The 19,573-nt window shown below is 60.5% G+C and overlaps 5 protein-coding genes and 1 pseudogene across 6 annotated transcripts; all 6 read right to left on the reverse strand.

Annotated features, from left to right (window-relative positions):
* Window positions 1-616: 616 nt before the first annotated feature.
* LBRM_13_0810 (conserved hypothetical protein) lies at window positions 617-1,999 on the reverse strand (the record flags this gene model as incomplete). The annotated part of the gene is made up of 1 exon (XM_001563174.2): window positions 617-1,999. The coding sequence occupies one exon, from the start codon at window positions 1,997-1,999 to the stop codon at window positions 617-619; it is 1,383 nt and encodes a 460-aa protein (XP_001563224.1).
* Window positions 2,000-3,045: 1,046 nt separating this feature from the next.
* Window positions 3,046-4,029, reverse strand: LBRM_13_0820 (conserved hypothetical protein; the record flags this gene model as incomplete). Its single annotated transcript, XM_001563175.1, has 1 exon — window positions 3,046-4,029. The coding sequence occupies one exon, from the start codon at window positions 4,027-4,029 to the stop codon at window positions 3,046-3,048; it is 984 nt and encodes a 327-aa protein (XP_001563225.1).
* Window positions 4,030-5,384: 1,355 nt separating this feature from the next.
* On the reverse strand, window positions 5,385-8,909 carry LBRM_13_0830 (hypothetical protein, unknown function; the record flags this gene model as incomplete). Its single annotated transcript, XM_001563176.1, has 1 exon — window positions 5,385-8,909. The coding sequence occupies one exon, from the start codon at window positions 8,907-8,909 to the stop codon at window positions 5,385-5,387; it is 3,525 nt and encodes a 1,174-aa protein (XP_001563226.1).
* Window positions 8,910-10,282: 1,373 nt separating this feature from the next.
* Window positions 10,283-11,626, reverse strand: LBRM_13_0840 (annotated as a pseudogene). The gene is given in 4 exon segments: window positions 10,283-10,580; window positions 10,583-10,924; window positions 10,927-11,370; window positions 11,372-11,626. Coding segments are annotated over 4 exon segments (1,339 nt in total).
* Window positions 11,627-11,987: 361 nt separating this feature from the next.
* LBRM_13_0850 (conserved hypothetical protein) lies at window positions 11,988-13,091 on the reverse strand (the record flags this gene model as incomplete). Its single annotated transcript, XM_001563177.2, has 1 exon — window positions 11,988-13,091. One exon carries the CDS (start codon window positions 13,089-13,091, stop codon window positions 11,988-11,990), a length of 1,104 nt encoding a protein of 367 aa, XP_001563227.2.
* Window positions 13,092-13,820: 729 nt separating this feature from the next.
* LBRM_13_0860 (subtilisin-like serine peptidase) lies at window positions 13,821-19,178 on the reverse strand (the record flags this gene model as incomplete). Its single annotated transcript, XM_001563178.1, has 1 exon — window positions 13,821-19,178. The coding sequence occupies one exon, from the start codon at window positions 19,176-19,178 to the stop codon at window positions 13,821-13,823; it is 5,358 nt and encodes a 1,785-aa protein (XP_001563228.1).
* Window positions 19,179-19,573: the final 395 nt, after the last annotated feature.

Raw genomic sequence — 19,573 nt, forward strand, 5'->3', positions numbered from 1 at the left:
TGCGTGGGCTTAGCGGTAGAGATTGTGTACTGTGTTGGTATAGCAGGTGCCTGAGGGGTTGGGCTTGTTCGGTGGGAGGTGGGTGAGCAGATTGTGTGGGGGTTTCTATTGGGGCGGGTTGGTGGCATTTGCTGTTAGTGTGATGCGCTGTGGCACGTACTGTGTCCTTCTTGGGGATATTGTTGTGTAGTATCGGGGTAGGGGTCTCTGTCGTGGTGTATTATCCCCGCCCCCTCGCGGGGGGTTGCGGTAGGGTTCTTAGAAAAAGGGGGGTTGGCGGGGGTTTGGGCGGAGCGGTGTGTGGATGCCTCCGTTGTTTGCTTAGTTGGCTGGGATATCGCCGTGTGGGGTAGGGTGTGATGGGTGTTGTGTTTGTAGTGTGCTCGTCCTTGTGGGTAGAGGTTGAACTTGCGGTCGTGTGGCCTTAAGGGATTGGGTTCTGTCCGCTGTACAAAAACAGAAAGCGAAGGCGTGAATGCGTCCTATACGCGTACCCACCCATACGCTGTTACTGAGTTAACCGAATCGACCCACCAAAGGACACACATACCCACAAGGACACACAGCTGCACTAGCCCACATGCGAGGGAAGAGGCAGAGGCGCCCACGGCTCGTCTTACTCGCTCGCGTTTTCCATCTCCTGCGCGCGCACAAACTCGGTGTTGGCGCGGGAGAGCGGGTCGGAGAAGATGAGAGAAACACGCAGGCCGGGCTCCAGCTCGAACTGGTCCAGCAGCTGCTTCGCCTTGAAGAGCGACTCGGCGTCGCGGAAGACGACGCGGAGGTGTTGCTCATAGAGACACCAACAGGACAGGTAGCCGGGAAGGTCGCGCAGACAGCTGCGCACGCGCTGCAGCGGTACCCGGCACGAGAGCGCCGCCACCGCCGTCACGAAATCCTTCTGGCGACGCGGGAATTGCGTAATGATTGTGGCGGGCACCGACTTCTTCAGCTGCTTGGACCACCTGCCACTGCAGTTGGTACTTTGATTCACATCGTCTGCTGCCGTCTCACCATTTTTGTGTGCCGTGGCGTCATCCTCGTCCCTGCGCCCCTCGTCGTCCTCAGGCGCCTCCCTTTTCACTCGCTGAGGAGATGAGGCGTCATTGTTGTTGTCCTCTGCGTAGACGCGCTGCCGCTTCTCACCAGAGGCAGGCAACACCAGCGGAGTGACGCCGCTGCCGTGCACGTCCGCATCTTCTTGTGCTTCTACACGCTCCTCGCTCTTTACAGTAGTGTCACCCAAGCCGTCCGTGCCGCTCGGAGCAGGACCCTTTTTGACGCGCACCAGTACTTCGTCTGCTGTTCGTCCAGGAAGGTGCACCCTCACGGGCACTTTTTCCTCGAAGTAGTGCTGCTGCCGCAGTCGCAGGGCCAGCTGCTCAACTGCGCCGACGTTCGCCACCGCCGCCCCCTCCGACATATCCTCGGCAGGGACAGTTGCCTTCTTTGGCCCTGGCTTCGCTGACGAGGAGGATGTCGGCGCCGCCACTGACTTGGCGCTTCCCGCTGGCGTTGGCGGCCGCCGAGAGGTTTTGTTTAGCTGCATCGGTGAGAAGTCGGCGTTGGCCGGCCCGTAGAGGCTAATTTCGGCTGAGCGGGTCTCGGTGCGGCAGCGAACCGCGTAGCTGCAACCACGCACCGCACCGATCAGGCGCCGCGACTGCGGTCCGCCCTCGTGAATAAGCCGCTCCACATCCAGCGTTTCCTCGTAGTCGCTACGCAGGCCGCAGTAGTAGGGCAGGCAGGCTTTGTGCAACTTGCCAAAGTCGTTTTCAACGTTCGTGATGATCACCGTGTACTTGACTTTCTCTGGCTCCTCGGCCTGGGGCGCCGTGCCTGCTCGTGAGGTCGTCTTCTCCACGTGCCCTGGCGCGCGGGGACGCTGGGGTCGCTCCCCGCTAGTGTTCGCGTTGCCGCTGGTGTTGGACCTCGCAGGATGTCCGGCGCGAGATGTCGCTGGCGCCCCACCACGCCTTGTGGAGGCGCTGCTCATCATTCAGGACGTGGACGTGCAAGGGAGGCGGACAAATGTGTTGGTGCCGATGGAGGGAGGAGAGTGATGGTTGGTGGTGTGGCGTGGGGGAGCGAAATGCGGGGAAGGAAATGAGGCGGCCAGCTCCTCTCCGACAGATGGGGCTCTCTACCGAGATCGATTGATATATTTTCTTTTCTTTGTCTGATATGCGCGCTACGACGTGCTCGTGTGCGTGTATGTGCCCGTGGGGACAACACGGCGGTGCCGCGAGTAAAGGGGGGAGGTGTGGGGAAGGAGAAGCGCAGAAGGAGTCTAAACCGCACGCGCACAGAGGATGGTGAGCATGCGGGGGGGGGGCGCGGTGGTGGTGGGCAGGGAGGAGTGGTGCAGGACTGATGGGAACCGCGGGGGTGGGTGGGTGGGTGGGATAGGCGCCACACTAGCAGCAACAGCGAAAAGAGGCCATCCCCCCCCCCCCCCCCCCAACCACAGCCTACTCAGACACCCAGCCCCAGGCTTAGGCACAGAGGCACACCCAAGGCGTGTAGTGCGGCCCCATGAGGCAACAAGCGCACGCGTTACGAAGCACAGAGGCCTCCAAAACAAAGAGAGGAGCAAAAAAAGGAGGGGGAGGGGGCAGTCGAGGCAAGGCGGGAGGAGAAGGCCCGCAACATCCACAGGCGGAACGCCCAGACAGCTGCAGCCGTACCCATTCCAGCGGGGACTGAGGCGCAGCAACAGTAGATCGAGGACAACAGCGCAGCAACAGAGCGTGAGAATGTGGGGAGGGGAAGGGAGAGGGGAGGGAAAACCATCCAGGACATGGCATGAGAGAGAGAGAGGTAGGTAGGTAGAGAGAAGGCCATCGCCAACACGGCATGGAGGGACAGGCAAACAAACGCTTAGACGCACACACACACACACACACACCCACACGTGTTGTCGCACGCCCTCCACGCCACATCTTCGATCGCTCGGTCCTTGTGTCACCCAGCTACCGCTGCCCCCCCTCTCCCACCTCCGTCCACACACCCGCCTGCGCCCATCCACTCCATTGCTATCCTGTCTTATGCCTTTTCGAAACGGTACTTGAGCGCTGACAGGGCCACCAAGCTCTCGCGGGTGTCGAGCATCGAGCGCACCAGCAGCCCGATGCCAAGGTGGAAGAGTGGCTGCCACACGGCCACCACGTACTCGAGCGCGGCGTTGGTGATTTTCTGCAGCGACAGCACTGACGGCACCTGAAGTCCGAGATCGGCGTAGGCACTCTGAGTGGCGCGCTGGCGGAGCACCAGTATCGTGATCCAGAAAAGCGAACCGAGACTTGAAAGGGCTGCTGCGACGTACAGGGCAACCGCCGGGTCCGCCTTGACACGTTGGCGCAGGCGGCAGAGGGTGAGTCGCGGCTTCGCGGGCGCCGCCGCATGTGAGGGGCTCCCCTCGGGGCGCCGCCTATGCAGATCACGCGGCTCCGTTCGCGTAAGGCTCTCGATGTTCACTCTAAGTCGGCGACACACCACGTAGCAGCTCCACGCTGCCCACAGCAGCAGCGCAATGCTATAGAGCATCACCATGGCGGAGAGGACTGTTATCGCACCACCAGATTGAACGCGAATCCCCGCGGCCCTATGGCGGTTCATGTAGTCATACACGTACTTGCGTTGTGCAGCACGCTGCTCCGCGTCCAGCGCTGCCAGCACTGCGGGAGGAGCTTGAAGCGGTGCTGTTGAAGTCAATGCAGCTGTCACTGGTTCCAATGAGCCTCGCTGTTGTTGCTGGGCGAGCTGCACGAGACTCGAGGTCGTTGCCACGTCGACAGACACATCAATCAGTAAGGAGCCGCTCAGCAATAGGACCGTGTACACTAACGCCAGTACCGCCTGGAGGCAAACGATAACCTTCAAACACTGCGTATTGCCTCGCAGCGAGCGAGCAAAGTAGGCAATGACTTCCTCCTGCTCCTGTGTGCTCAGAATGTCATTGCAGTCGATCAGCAGCTTGGCCTGCTGGTCTTTGCTGCTGAGGTGGCAATTTGGTTGACGGTAGCGCATTGGCTTTGAGGGAAACGGTGGGAAACCCGAAAAGAAAAGCGCAGCAGGGGGGAGCGGCGAAGAGCCTCGTTTGCTCTCTTACTGGCGATCGATGTGGTGCTACAGTAGTGCCCGTGTTGCTTATGTCTGCGCGTGTGTGCGTGCCACGGTATGCTTGCACCCAGACACACACACACACACACATACACACAACTAAACAGAGGACAACTACGCGGACATGCACAGGCCTTTTTACCCGATGAAAATCGGAAAGGAGGAGAGAGCGTGTTTTTCTCCAGTTGGGCGACCCACTCCTCTTCAATTATGCATTCGCCGTCTCTTCTCGCTCTCGCTCGTTCTCTATACGAGAGGCAGCGGGACAAGAGAGAACTGAACCTCCTCAGGTGGAAAAAGTACCAGCGCAGTGTGTGCAGAGCACTGTTGAAAGACTCGAGTGTGTGCGCAGAGATAGAGAGAGGTTGGCGGCATAAAAAGGAAAAAAGATTGTAGTGCGTACGTGTCCATGCTTGTTTAACTGCGACGACTGCGACACGCCCGCAGACTCGCCCCAAAGCCCCGCGTCTTGGCCACTTGACGAAGACTTGCTATATGAAGGCAGTGTCTCCACATAGGCAGCGACCGAGGAGGCTCTGATAAGGTCAATGAGGGCACAGTCCTTCTCGTCCCTCCTAGCCGAACAACCCCCCTTGCACTTTCAAGGTGGCCATCACGCAACGCTGTGTGTGTGTGTGCATGTCTTTACATTTTCATGCCTGTAGGAGCATCTGCTCGCTGCAAAGGTGGAGTGCAGGCACCGCAAGAGGAACCGACACCAAAGAAACGCATATGTCTCTGTGCGGGGTGGCGGCACCCCCTCCTTCCCCTCCTCTTCTCCAGCGATGCAGCTGAGCTCTTAGTTAATTCTCCTTCTCATCGACGAGGTACCCCTTCAGCACCATGGACGGTAGCTTCAGGAGTGGTTTCATGACCATCGTTGCTGTGACGGTGTCCGGGAGCGTGATTAACAGGTTCGATGGGGTGGTCGGTCAGTACGGCGAGGCTGCCCAACGGATGCCACCGAGCGGTGGTGACAACCGACGACCGTAGTTGCCGCTACGCGACTGCAACTGGTGGTGCAGTGTGGTGGCGCTGCCATGGGCCAGTTCGTGTTAGCGACGTGCCGCGCTTGTGAAGGTTTCTACAGCGCTTGTCTGGGTAACATTCGCGACGCCAATTTCCGCTCGTGACACGCCGTGGTGTTGCCACTGCACCTCCATGTTATAGCCACCGCTCGCTGAGAAGTTGTGAGGGATAGAAGACGTCCCCGAGAGGGAGCGTACCCCCCCCCCCCCCTACTGTGGCAGGCGGCCGTGTAGTTAGCCACCTCCTGTGATGGCGAGGTCGGCTCCAAGGACATCTATGGATACCAGTGCAGGCACCGCTGCCGATAGATAGTTGGACTTAGCAGGCGAGGCTCTTCTCCTGCGCAGCAACGGCTGACGTACCTTGGAGCTCTGCCACGCAGACAGGTTGGCAAAGGATCGCCGTCGTGAGAGACAGCCATCCCACCACCGCACGCAAACCAGCCTGCCGAGCAGCCGCATCAGTTTCTGCACGGCGAAACACACGGCATGCCACACTGCTCCGACTCGCGAGCGCGCGTGGGAGATCTTCGCAAAGCGGTGAGACTGCAGATGATGCAGCTGTTGTAGGAGGGTTGGCAACGAGGAAGTGAGGGGATGGATGATGCGACTAAGGGCACCACCGCTTGCCCACCGCCGCAGCCGTTGAGCAAGCGGTGAGTACCACACAGCGTAGTAGAGCACGCTCCGCCACTGCTCCTCGACCGAGTGGGCCCGTGCCGCACCGCCTCCGGCTGACGGTGCCGCGACCAATACATTCTCCTTCACCTGCCGGCACAACCACCCCAGCAGCAGCGCCGCAAGGAGTAGCTGGCCCAGGCGGAGAAAGGGGTAGAGGGCACCTATCGCTAACTTGATAGAGCCCGGCTTGGGGAACTCACAGTCCATTCGGGTTAATGTGGGGATGTCGATGAGGCCGGTGGCCGTCACACGACCGTCCCCGTCCTGCAGATTGAACTCATGGACAGTGCGCATGACCGTCTTTGACGCAGCAGCGACTGAGGCGGGGTGCAGCCAGTCGTCCATCGCCGACGTGGCGCTGCCGAGCTCGCGCAGACTATCCGTAGAGGCGCTCTTGTCCTGCGTGCTGGACGAGGAGAATGACAACCACAGCTGTATATTCCGCGCCAGCGTCCAGGCCCAGTAGACGTACGGGTGCTCGAAGAACCACGCGTGATGTATGACGCGCTTAAAGTGCTCGAGTTTGTATGCGACGCGGACGTGTGGGTTCAGCAGAATGATCGGCGCTCGCCTGTCCTGCAAGAGGGCCGCATGCATTACATCTTGGCAGATCAAGAGGCACTCCGAGGCGAGACAAACTTCATCACGCACCGGCGCGCGCCCAGTCACGGTGGCACCGTAGGAAGGTGTGAAAGAGTGGCGAAACCGAACTGACGGGTGCCGCGCACGGTAGTAGACGCTGTCCTCCTCGACGCGCAGCCCTGCCGGCGCAGCAGACTCCTCATCGCCCATGCCCTCTGCCTTGACGGCAGCGTCGACGCAATGCGCCGGACCTGGCGCGTTGGCGATGAGGACCGTGCGGTTTTCAATCCGTAGCCCCAGCCGCGTCCAGTCCGCGTTGCTCGCCGAAGACCACCACGCCTCGTGGTTCACCACGGACTGCAGAAGACTCTCGAAACTGCTACTGTTGTCGCATGTCTCCGGCTCGTAGAAAGGCACGTCTGTCACCTCGGCTATCTCGCGGCGCGTCGAGCTCCACGACGCACACTCCGACTGCAGGCGGCGGGTTAGTAAGCGTGTATAGTAGCGCGCCAGCGTCGTTGTGTTGAGCAAGTCGTGGATGTCACCAACGCGGTCGTAGATTGCACCTGAGGGGCGCAGCAGCACATCAGGGGGAGGGGCAACAGCAGCAGCAGTAGCGTTGTGTGCGTCTCCGGCAGTGGCTGGCATAGACGATGTCACCGGCGGGGGTCGCACTGTCGTCTCTGCAGCATCCTGGGCGGGAAATTCGAGGCGATGCTGCGGCGTCGGGGGGAGGAAGAAGCGACCGCGAATGGCGGCGAGGCCGTTCCAGCAGCACTTGACTGGGATGGCACTCGTCTCCGGTGCATAGCCACCGCTGGGCTCGTGATTGAAGATGCGGTAGAATGCCTCTTGAGTGGCACGGTCGTCCGAGTAAGGCATCTGCGGCTTGAAGGGCTTGCCAAGTCGATCGCGCGTGATCCACGTGTCATAGAAGGTAAAGTAGAAGTCCATACCACACGCCATATCGAAGGTTGTGGGAGGCGTTGTCGATGTGGCACCGGATGGAAGCGGCGATGTTGTGCTCACGTGACGCTTTTCTAGATTGCCCTTGCCGCCAATGCCAGCATCAGCAACCTCCGCAGACTCGTGTTTCGTCTTCATAACTGAGGATAGCCAGCCGTGTGGCCGCGTTGTCGCCGCCATCCGTGCCTCGGCACGGCTCTCTAGAAGCGCCGTAATATCCTGAGGATGGAAGAGGATATCATTGAAGAAGAGAACTACAAGACCGTCTGCGTCACCATTTACATCAGCCTGCTGCTCTTGCTGCTGCTGCTGCGACCCTCCAAACACATTCATGCCCTTCTCGTAGAGCGGCTCGAGCGCTTTATTCCGGATGCACGCCATCCACTCAATGCGCTCGTGGAAGGGCTGACGCTCCACGTAGCCGAGACAGGTGCCTTCCGTTGTCGCGTAGACGTTCCGCACTCCGGCAGCGTGCAGTCGCGGGATGAGGAGCGTGGCGATAAGCTCGCTCGTCCTATCGGGCGATATGTTGGAGTAGATGGCGACGACAACAGAGGTGGCGAGGTCGAAGAACGGCTTCACATCTTCTTCCAGAAAGACGATCAGCGCCTCGGTAAGGTCAGGCAGCACCTCTTCGTTTTTCCACAGATTTAGGGCAATATAGAAGTGATCCCAACCGTGAGTGGGCCTGTGCGGGGTCTTGCGATGCGGCATAGCATAGCGGCGCTTGCCTTTTGGAATGGTGACCACGACGGCGGGATCGGTACCGCAGTCGATGGCCACAGCCTCCGCTGCAGCCGTCCGGCTCTCGGCATTCTCGCCAGTACACTCCGGCTTGACGATCATGTCGGCGTGCGGCGGCGGCACCAACGGGTAGGGCACGAGCTGGACGTCGTTGAAGGCGAGAGAGGATAAGTCTGACGAGCCGTGATAATGCAGAGCCAAGCTGCTTGGGTAAGGCACCTTCACCACATCCTCGGCAACTACATCATCATTAGGGACCTCATCGTCCTCCTCTCTGTGGCTGCCAGTCAAGAAGCTGAACAGCGACGTGGCAGGGTGCCGGGTTTTCCAAGACTTACGCTGGCGATTGGAGAGCGCCTCTGCACGCGCCTCCACTCGCTCGTTCTTTGCTAATGCGTCCACGAGTTTTGACACCTGCGCGGCGGCACTGCCGGGCCGGCGCCACAACTGTATTTGCTCGAAGAAGTCTTTCGACACCAGGGTGCGGACATCACGCACATCGCTGAGCTGTGGTGGTACAGTGCGGTTGATGTACTCGGCGACAAAGGTGTCCGTCACGTGCGGGAATTCACGCTGGTCGAGTGCAAGCGGCACGACTCGCCGGTGCACTCGAGGCGTAAACAGGAGCGTCCCCATGCTGTGCGCCTCACCACGAAGCTCCTGCATTTCCCCGGCGTGCGAGTTTTCAACATCGTCGAAGAGGTTGCCGTGCAGGACGCTGATGAGCAGCAGCAGTCCGAAGAGAACGAGCAGGGCTGCGTGGCGCAATGTGCTGCCATAGTGCATTGATGGCTGAGGAAAGAGGGAAGGATGACAGATGCGAGGAAGAGAGGGGCTGACTCAGCAGCAAATCAAGTCAAGGAGGAAAAGTAAAATGGAAAAAAAGATTCAAGCTAGCGCAACTAGCAGCAGGACACGCACGCAGGAATATCGGACAGAGACACTTCAGGCCAAGAGACAACCACCACTCGAGGCGCACAGTTACTGCATGTTGCTTTGTTTTCGGTTCTAGTGGGAGCGATGTGCTCGGTGCGTGTATTGTGTCCGTCCCAGCTGCGCACTGGAGGTCTGTCTGTCTGTCTGTCTCTGTGTGTGTGTGTGTGTGTGAACAAGAGAAGGCACGAAAACGAGGGCAGCGAGTGAGTCCCTAAGCTGAAGAGGAGGGCGACATGATGGGGGTGGTGGTGGTGGTGGCGGTGGGGAAGAGGGGTGTAGCGGAAGTGAGTAAGAGCCAAAATTAGATGCCCCTCTGTTGGCGTGTATGTGTGTGAGGGAGGGTGCTGGTAAGCCGTGTCATTCATCTTCCTGTACGCCATCGTGTTGCCTGCGAAGTAGCCCCCACTCTCCACCTCACCGCCCGCAGAGGTCAGAGAGGGGGTCAGCGGACAGCCCCACCTGCGCCATTGCACACCCGCCCACACAAGGAAAGACACAGTCGTGCGCGAGGAGCTGCGCTACGCCACACCTTCAAAGGTAGCCTACGCCCACCCATCGGTGGCCCACTCCCCAGCCTTTTCGGCCGCCACAGTGGGGGGTGGGTGGTGGGTGGGCCTTCTGGACTTTCCGTGTCGTCGGTTTTCGTGATTGCGGGCCTGTGCCCACCCACGCATGCGTGTGCGTGTGCCTGCTTACGCCGGCGTGAGGTCATTGCTTGTCGGGGATTGCTTCCCCCCCTCTCTCTCTCTCTCTCTGCTAAACAGTTTTCAAGGGTTCACCTCCCTCAGCAGCGCTCGTCTCGCTGATGGGTGGGTCACATACACTTACGCCTGCACAGGCCACACAGACCCATTCGTACAGGCGATAGCCAGGGAGACTCAACAACGCATATATAGGGCAAGTGCTCTGCTCATCACCTTTCCTTCGCAGTCGTGTGTCTCTCCCGCTCAGCGCACACGTGCATGTAAAGGCAGACCCAAATTCCACCCCATTCATACGTCACGGCACGAAGAAGAAATACGAGGGCTATCGGCTGCGGATGAAAAGGGCTCATGCAGCCTGCGAGTGGCACTTGCTGAAAAATCTTCACCACCCTCAGGGCCTGTCAGCGGCGCCAACTCAGAAAACGTCACCCTAATCTTCGAAATAGCTGTCCAAGATGTCAGTAACCATGCCGATCACAGTCTTGTCGAGTGTGGTACTGCCAGCTGTTTGAGGACATTAGCCCCACCTCAATTCATCACGTGTGTTGACCAAAGTGTTCTCCGTGACACTCACCCGTATCTCATCCTCACCGATCTAGAGGAAGCGCTGGAGCTCCTCGAGCAAGGTCAGTGCCATCTCTGAGTCATACGCACGCAGAACTTTGCAGAGCAGCGACGTTATGCGGAGGTTGGGGAGCCAGTGCACCTGCATTATCGAGCGGCAGAGGACAACGTTTCCGATTGGCCACACCGCCTCCTTCCTCACGTCGAGCTCTGGCGCGTCAAGAGAGTTCAGGAGCCCGACGCAAACGTGCATTCTCCCCCCCTCCTACACACAAGGGCGTTGATGAAGTGAACCTGGCCGGCAGCAATGTTGGGGATAGTTCAGCACGCCTCTGTGCGCAGTGCACATTTTGGGTGGAGTAAGAGGCCTGCATTAGCCAGCACTGCACTGCAGTTGATCATCACCTGCGCCTGCTCGTTCGCGTCAGAGGCGATGCTGCCGGCCATACGCATCGTTAGTAGGCTAACGTTGAGGGTGTGGTAGCAGACTGCAGCTGCACGCCGCCTGCACACGCCCCGCCTGCCCGCTGCTGATTAACGAGATGCCCCCCTCCCTACAGCGCTAGCGACAAGTTCATCGTTGGCGTTGTAGAGCAGAATACATCAACACTGGCAGTGCGACCTGCCACACGCTCCAACAGCTTGCCACGGCCCCAGTTCGACAAGACCCATGTTCCGTCGCGTCGCAGCTGAATCGGTCGTTGATGATTGATCAGAGGCGTGAAAAGTCTAGCCATGGCGCCATGATTCAGTGCCCAGTCACAGCATACCGTACCCTCGCCGGTAAACTTGCAGATGACCCGCGTGCTCTGATCGTGGCAGTCCGCGTTCGACAACCCCCCAGCAGCGCCACAGGCGACCACCGACGCAATGGTCTACGACGCGCAGGCTACTGTGTTGTTCAGGGCGCAGGAAGACTCCAACTGCAGCTCTGAGCAGTTGTCGCGCCACAGCTCTACCAGGTGCGGCACCACACTGCGTGTTGTCGCGGCGCCGTACGTCGAGCCCTTCTTGACCAAAAGCACCTCGTGCTCCGTGAGCCCCGCTCATGCAGACGGAGCCGAACTTCGACAGCGGCTGCAGGGCCACTGAGGCCGGCGCGGAGCCGCTGTCATGTCACTCTCCGTCTTCCCGGTCGGCCACTGGCGCTACAGGCATGCTGCTGCTGGAGATGCAGCAGTTGTTCTTGTCTTCCCCAAGCAGATGCATCCCATCTGCATCGACAATTTTGCTGCGCGCGCACAAGAACTGACACTGGTGGTGTGCTGTGCTGGCGCCAGCCAAACATGTGGTGTCCCTTCAAGCATGAAGAGCTAAGAAGAGGGGGGAGGGATGGCGTGTGGGGGTAGTGGAGAGGCGGGGACGAGTGTGGGGAGGAATGAGACGCGTTCCGCGAATGCAGATGAGACCGCACACGCTGCCCCTGCTTCATCTCCTTCACGCGTAACAGCGCCGTATTGCGTGCACATGCAGTCACCCCCCCCCCCTCACGCCCACACCCACCCACCCACAGATCCAGAGGAGTCGGGGGCATTCTTCATGTCCTTGCGCTGAGCAACTACATCGACCAGTCAATGTGCCGCTGCTGCCTTTGTTTTTACACACACTCGCAGCCGAAGGGCTCTGACTTCTCGAACTTATGTGTGTGTAGTTTTTCACCTTAGATCACGACCGAGGCTGACAGAGAGGCCTCACCATAGCCCCCTTGGCCGACGGGCGTGTCGGTCAGCAACACGTCACCTTCGCCTGCCCAGCCGACGGCCCCAGTCGCCAGCGCCACGCGCGGCACAAGCAGAACCACGGTGGCGGTGTGTGGTGCGTGGCGGGCGATGTCTGTGTAGATCGAGTTCAAGAGAAACGAAGGTAAATATAGTTCAGGAGGGTGATCTGGCTGCTGCTGCTGCGGCTCTGAGTTCACTCCCGCTGCGGGCGATGTGGCAGCCGAGGGGCTGGCCGCCCAGTCAGCACCTCTTGTCGCAGCCACGTACAAGTCAGGAGCACATTGTAGGAATGCTTGCTGATCTGGCGTGTACAGCCGCCCCGCCTCCTCGCACGCGCGGGCGCAGAGACTCTGAAAGGCCGCACACACGTTCTTAATGAGCCCCACTTGAGCGCTCTGATCCCGCACCTTCCTACCGGCGGTGCTGTGCTGTGCACGTGACGGGTTGACAAGTTCTCGCAGTTGGTGGTGCGCCACAATGGCTGCGCGCACCTCTGTTGCATTTAATGACGTAGCGGAGATGGTGAGCGCAGGGACGCGCAACACACGCGCATATGCATCACTGTATGCCCACACCCATAACTTGCCGCCGCGCGCGCCAACCACGACAATGACCTCTCCCGCAGTGCTGCTGCTAGCCTCTCCTTCAACTCTGCCGCTAGATGTGCTAGCACGGCTATCGCCAACCTCGAAGACTTCCCCTGGCGCAACACCGAATACATCTGCACACAGCGACGGGTGCGTCGAAAAGAAGCTCACCTCCGAGGCCTGCGTGAAGAAGGCGAGGTCGCGCAGGATATCGCCGGGCGCGAGGGCCGGCGGTGTGACCGATGACGATGACGACAGGGGACTCTCAGTGAGTCCCAGTGCGCCGTGCGCCTCCAACGACGGCAGTCGTCGCAGAAAATTCGCCTTTGCCATTACTGCACCGACGCCGTGGGCGACTCGTGACAGCAGCGAGCGTGCGTGACGGCCTCTACGCACTGTGGTGCTATACGGAAGTCGCCCAGGACGTACCTTTGCGGTAGTGCGAGCTGACTTCATTCGTGCGCCGCTCGAGGGTGGTGAGATGGCAGCCGCCAGTGGGTGGGGGAGGTGAGAGTGTGTGTGTAAGTTCAGCTGTTGCTCTAGAGCGCGATGAGAGAGAAGTGCCAGAGAGCTACCAGCCTCCATGTGGCAGAGTCGAGCTGTGGCGGTGGAATCAGAGAGAGAGAGAGGGAGGGATCAGGCAGTCGCTAGACAAATCAACCGAACCGTAAGGAGAACGTAGGAGGGTGCAACAACGCGGGTCCTGTGGCCAAGCAGGCTTGATGTGCCAACATACACCTCCACACGGACAACAGCGGAGGACCGTGCGTGTGATGGCACGTGAGCGAAGGGCACCCTCCTCTTTTTGCAGCCGCGCGTGTGTGGGCGTGTGTGGGGCCGACTTTTCGTGTTTTCTTCCCTTTGTGCTGTTTTTTTTTTTGGGCCGCTGACGTCGTGGCGGAAAACTGAGGAGCCCCATGACCCCAAAGTACCCCCCCACCACATAGGCGCCCAGTAGCACACCATACGGACCCGTACTCCCCGACAGCGTACACGCGCCGGTTCCTTCACTCGCTTGCATCACATCCGAGATGACGAGCGAGAACACGAAAAGAAGGGAGAGGGGAGGAGGAAGCGGTGCACCACCGTGTAATGCTCTGACGTTGTCGCCGTTGATTGGCTCGCTGCTTTTTCCCCTTTCACTCCTTCTTCCGTTCTCGTGAGTGCCTCTCTCAACACACATCGTCAAGAGCGCCTAGTTGCGGTTGACGAGCTCAGCAGCGGGCAGCCATGCACGTTGGCTTCTCCGTCCCCCCTCCCCCTCACGACGACCACCAACGCACGCCACAACCACATGCTGAGCAATACCGCTGCACCGACCATGAGCTGGCCAAGCACTATCGGATGCTGCAGCCACCGCAGGGCGTTGAGCAGGTCGCCCAATGGCAGCAGACTCTCTATCAAAGGGGTGCGCTCTGCTGGGTGCTGCATCGCTGGAAGACCCCTCCGCTGGCTGCTCGGGATGCGTGGGGGCTGCAAGTACAAGTTGCCTGTGGCCCCCGTGGCTGGCGACAACACATTATTGTCCAACAGATGCACATGCCAGTCTCCATGGTAGTTCATCATCAAGGCGCGTATCACTTCAGCTGCGGCGCTTGCCTGATCAGATGCGAAGTCGCGTTGAAAGTGGGCCCCGTCTTCCGTGTCGCAGACATCCAGCGGCGATGCATCATGTGCCGTGTTTTTCACCAACGCAGCCCATAATCGCCACACCGCCTCCCCAACGTGCGCGCGCTCTGGCGCCGTCTCGAGCAGCTCGTCGAAGCTGGTTGTTTCTCGACCACCATCAACGCTATCCAGCCCTGCTTCGACCTCGAGCGCCGTGGCTGTGCTGGGGTTAGTGGTGTCTGCACTGGGCCGATGCACAGCACGTGCCCACGTACGCTCCTCACACTGCAGTTGCGCAGAGTCCCGCCAGTGATGCAGGCTTCCCGTGTGAGTCCACAGAAGAAGCTCCTTCACCACTTCGACGCACACGGAGCTCTGCGTCGACTCTGCTTGGAGGAGCCGCTGTCCATCAGGGGAGCGTACAAAGCAGTCCCACGTAGCACACACCGCCGCGGGTGACGACGACGATGCGGATGGCGGGTAAAGAATGACTTCCAGCTCATCCAGAGCGGCTTGCACATTGTAGTCCGAGGCGGAAAGGCAGTCCGAGTCTGTGAAGATGGCTATTCGTCCAGGTCGGAATCGGCTGGTTGAGGCGGTGGCAACGCGTGTGGAAGGTGGTGGAAGCGTCAGAAAGCCCAGCACGCCATGCGTGAGGCGCTGTGTGTCCTTGCCGGCGTCAGTTGATGCTGGTGGCGGTGTGCCGATCTCGACCGCTTCCAGTCTGCCGATGTGGCCCTGACCTCCCCCCTCTCGGTATGTCCCAGAGAACTCTTCCCAGTCATCCTCAACAACCGTCGCCCCGCCACCTGCTGCACTCCCTGACTGTGCAGACGCAGGTACCGAGCCATTTCCTGTGCTGAGGATGGTGCGCTTTACGAGGCGCCGCTGCTGCTGCGCCCAGCTTGGCATGACATTGCATATGACAGCCTCACCTTCCTGCGTTGAAGGCGCTGCTGGTATGCTGAATACGTAGCTGGTGCGACAGGTGTCGTTAACGCCCGGCTGAGGGCTGGTCTCGTGTAGTCCTTTCAGAGCACCGGTCACGGCTACTCCCCCTGCCAGCTGCTGCCCGCTTGGTCGCGTGGGAAGACGCCACTGCAGCACGCCGGCTGCTTTGAGCTGCCCAAGCGAGCGGACCGCGACCGCTTTCGCCAAGGTGGCGGTGCCACCGCCATACGTAGCGGTTGCGTTGGTCTCAGGCCCGCCTTCCCATGTCGGGGCGGCGGCATTGACTACCAGCACGCCGTCTATCACAATCGTCTCGCTTAGCTCAAAGGGTAACTCAGGCGGTCCATCGAAAAGTTCTTTGCTGCTCACGTTAGTGGCGTGATTGCAGCCGCTGCTGTGCGCCGTACTGCCCGACGCGACCATCACCTCCCACAGCCATCGGTTCCACGATGGCACGTGACTGGTGCCGGCGAGGCCACGGGTAGTGCCATTTTTCAATTGCCTATACGCTCGCATGCTGCGCACAGTATCCCTGTCGCCACCGACGCCGGTCGCTTCCTCCGCCGCGTCGGTGTCGCTGCGGCGGGAGGAGCGCTCCGCCTCGTCCAGACTTTCGTCCCGCGTCCAGTATAGCTGCGCCGCCATATCGGCGCTGTACCAGTCTGTCACCAGAAGAACGTTGAGGCCGTCCGCGGAGTGGTTCGCGCCTCCGCCGAGCACCGCATGTGTCAGGAGACGTCGCATATCGCGTGTCAGTGGTCGCTCGGGGTCGATGATGATCAGAGTGCCGACGTGTGCCAGTGCGTCTGCTAGTGCCCTCTGCGCAATGTGAGAGTCCTTGAAGGCTCGCGTTGCGGAGGACGAGAACTCGGAGCTGCTGCCAGCTGCGATCGGGGTGGTCATGGTGCTCGTGTGCAGTAGCGGGAACGTCTCCACCGCCATTCCCAGTGTGTGGCGCAAGTAGAGCCATAGCAGAACGAGGTTTGTGTAAGGGTGGTCGCCGCCAGCAGCCTCGGCATAGGCGCGCTCGTGACTCTGGCGATGTTGTCCACGTCGCCGTGCCGCGCCTACACCGCCAGCGGCAGACTCGTGTGGGTCATCGCCAGCGATGAACAAGCTCGAGCTGGCTGTCGTAGGGTTAAACCAGTCGAGGCTCGTGTCGATCAACACCCGTTGTACGCGGGGCGGTGGCTCTACAACGCGAACAGTGAATGGCACTACCAATGTGAGCTGCGAGACGGAGCCACCAGTGAAGATGTGCAGCGCACCTTCCACATCCAGTGCGCGAAACAGGTGAAAGAGCGGAACGCAACTGCCGTGGTCTTCCGGTATCTGCGTACCGTCCCTCGTGTGCTGCTCGTCATGACTGTCGTCGCCATCGGCGGAGCTCCGACCAGCAGTTGTGCCCTTCTCGGTATCTGGCGATTTCTCCCTTTTCTTCCGCCACAGTGTCACTGTCTCGCGCGCCACGTCGTAGCAGAGGCGCGTGCTTGCAGATGAGGGGGAGGAGATGGCAACGGAGAGGCTGAAGGATGTCGGCGGCGGTGACAACGGTTGTGGCTGCTGCTTTCCCACGCTTGGCCGTGTCGGAGACCTGTGTGCCACTGGTGTTAGCTCGGTTTCCACGCGTAGAAGGTGCTGCAACCACCGTTGCTGCGCGCTCCGCCGCTTCGCTGATGAACGCACATCTGCTCGTGTGTGTCGCGGCCCCATCACCGTAGCCTCCGTTCCCTCCACGTTCCCTTCAGTAGATGATGATGCGCGGTGAGAGGCATTCCATGCTGTCGAGTTCGGGATGCGCGTCAAACTTGTGTGGCGCACACGGTGGTGGCTTTGCTCATCCTGAAGGAAAAGGAGGAGCGGACGGGCGCCATGGTCGTAACTACGGTGCTCTGATGGAGGACCTTCACGTGTGCGCACATACCCACTTACCTTGGTGAGTACGTACGTAACGTGGGTATACCGCGCCCTTGACTCAAGACGTGCGGCTCTGCTACTTGCCGCGGCGGTGGCGGCGACATGCGCACCGTGATCCGTGGATTCGGGCGAAGAGGAGGGGCAAAGGTGGAGAGAGAGATTCAGCAGCACGGGTGTGGCGCCCGGGTAGACCAGCTGGTCGGAGAAGGGCCACCAGTACGCGGCGAGGGACGTGCCGGCTAGTCCCTGCAACGGCGCGCCGCCGTGAGCCTTTCCGTCGGGATCATGAGAAGCCTGACAACTCTGCGGGATGCGGCTGCTGCGGCTACTACTTGAAATCCCGCAACCCATGCGCACCGATGGCGGTATGGCGAAAGAGGTGCAGCTGCGCAGTGCATCTGGTTCATTGCTGGCCGAGGACGCAAGCGACCTTGCGACGATGGCATGCAGGGCGCGGAGTGGCTGCACCTCGCCCGCACCTTGAGATAGGATGCTGACTCGTGACAGGTGAAGGTAGCGGGCGTAAAGCTGTAGTAGCGGCACCCCCGCCAGCACCCGGCGGCGAGGATGCTTAGCTGACGTAGTCGAGGAGGAGTCGTTGTGTGAAGGTGTGACGGGTGCTGAGTAAGGCCATGACGGCAGCGATGCCGCGGTGTCTTCCAGAGGAATGGCTGTCCGTAAGATTGCCTCACGCACCAGCAGTGAATCGGAAACGCGAGCGAGTCGATTGTGACGTACATCGAGGTAAGCGCCATCGTCGGTGGTGTTTTTCATTGATGCTGCAGCTGACGCGGACGACCATGCCGCCTCGAGACAGAGTGCTACGACTCCGGCTACGATAGGGGCTGCAATACTTGTTCCAGACGCGGAGCGCAGCTGCAGCGCAGGTGCAGCTCTACGCCTCTGTGGCGCTGCAGTGGAGAATGCCGCTGCCGACACGCCTTGGACAGTCCACACGTGTTGGCCGAGGGCGACAAGGTCTGGCTTTGCGCGTCCAGCGCCAAATGGCAGCTCCCACGTGGTAGGGCCACGCCCAGAGAAATGGGCAACCGACTTGTGACCGCCACCGGCAGCAAAAGAGTCGGCGAGGTCGCCGAGAGCGCCTGCGGCGGGGTTACCCTGTGCATTGGTGTCGAGAGTGCGTGACGTCTGCGCCGTCCTGCCGTGCCCTTCAACCCGAAGGGCACCGACGGCCAACACACCGGGCATGTCAGCAGGGCTTCGCACGCTGCCAAAGCGCACGCCATCGTTGCCAGAGGCCGCTACGACGACGACGCCGTGCTCATGCATCAGTCGATACAGCTTGCTCTGCACCTGCGAGTTGCTGTAGTAGTCCTCGCTACCGTAGGACAGGTTAATTACATCCACGGTCTCGTCGCGGCGGCGGATGTGTGCACTTGGTGTGTCCCACGTACGATTTAGGCGACCTACTTCACTGTCCTCAGCTTCACGCAGCAGCACACCTAGAGCGCGAGCGAGGTAGCGTTGGTGTGTGCGGCCTTGTCTATCGAAGACACGAAACACGCGCACCGTGGCGCCAGGGGCGAGTCCGATGTACTGACCAGCCGAGAGGATGTGCCTTCCACTGCGGCGCCACGCAGTCTCCTCAGGTGGCTCTCTGTCTAGCGGTGGAGACACAGAGAGCTGTCCTGCTAGAACGCTCACACTGCGCGTCCCATGGGCGCAGCCAGCATCTTCGCACGCCACGCCAGGCACGACGCTTGTGCAGGTAACGGAGTTACGGCTGCGCTCAGTGATGCCGGCGCACAAGCCGGTGTCGAGCAACGCTACGCGAACGCCCCGACCGGAGAAGCAGGCGAGGCGCTCTGCAGCGTCGTCGGGGGTGACGGCCCCTGTCACGTTACCAACGCAGCGCGCGCCATACTCGCCGAGGTAGTAGTCGCGGGGATAAGTGCTGGGCCCATGGGCCCGTTTCTCAGTGGGACGGCGCGCAGCCTGCACAGTCAGTGGCCATGGCTCTTCAGCGACATGAAAGGCCACCAGCACAAGAAGAAATGCGACGAGAGGGTGGGCAGTGGGCAGCCGCAGGGCAACAGCCGCCTTCATCCCTCCACTACCTCAATGGAAGCGTGTTTATGACCACACCCACACCTACACACCCGTGCCCTCCGTTGCCAAAGACTATTCAGCCACCACTACCACCTTCTGGTCACTCGGTGGGCGAGAGAGAGAGAGAGGGGGGGGAGTCGGAGGGGCGAAAAGTACGTGTACTCGTGCGTGGTGGGTGGTGCAAGAGGGGCCCGCCGCTGCTGAGACGCTTCTTGTCAGGGAGAGGGGTGGGGGTGGGGAAGAGGCACAGTGGGTGCGCGCCTCCGTCTGTGCGTGCTTGCTTGCAGGGTGTGTGTGTGTGTGGGTGGGGGAGGAGAGAGAGATCGGGAAGGATGCGGTACCGTGGACAGGGCGACACGCCCTCTGTTGCCATTCCCTTCCTCTGGTGGGGA

Source organism: Leishmania braziliensis, chromosome 13 (assembly GCF_000002845.2).
Source record: "Leishmania braziliensis MHOM/BR/75/M2904 complete genome, chromosome 13".
NCBI lineage: Eukaryota > Euglenozoa > Kinetoplastea > Trypanosomatida > Trypanosomatidae > Leishmania > Leishmania braziliensis.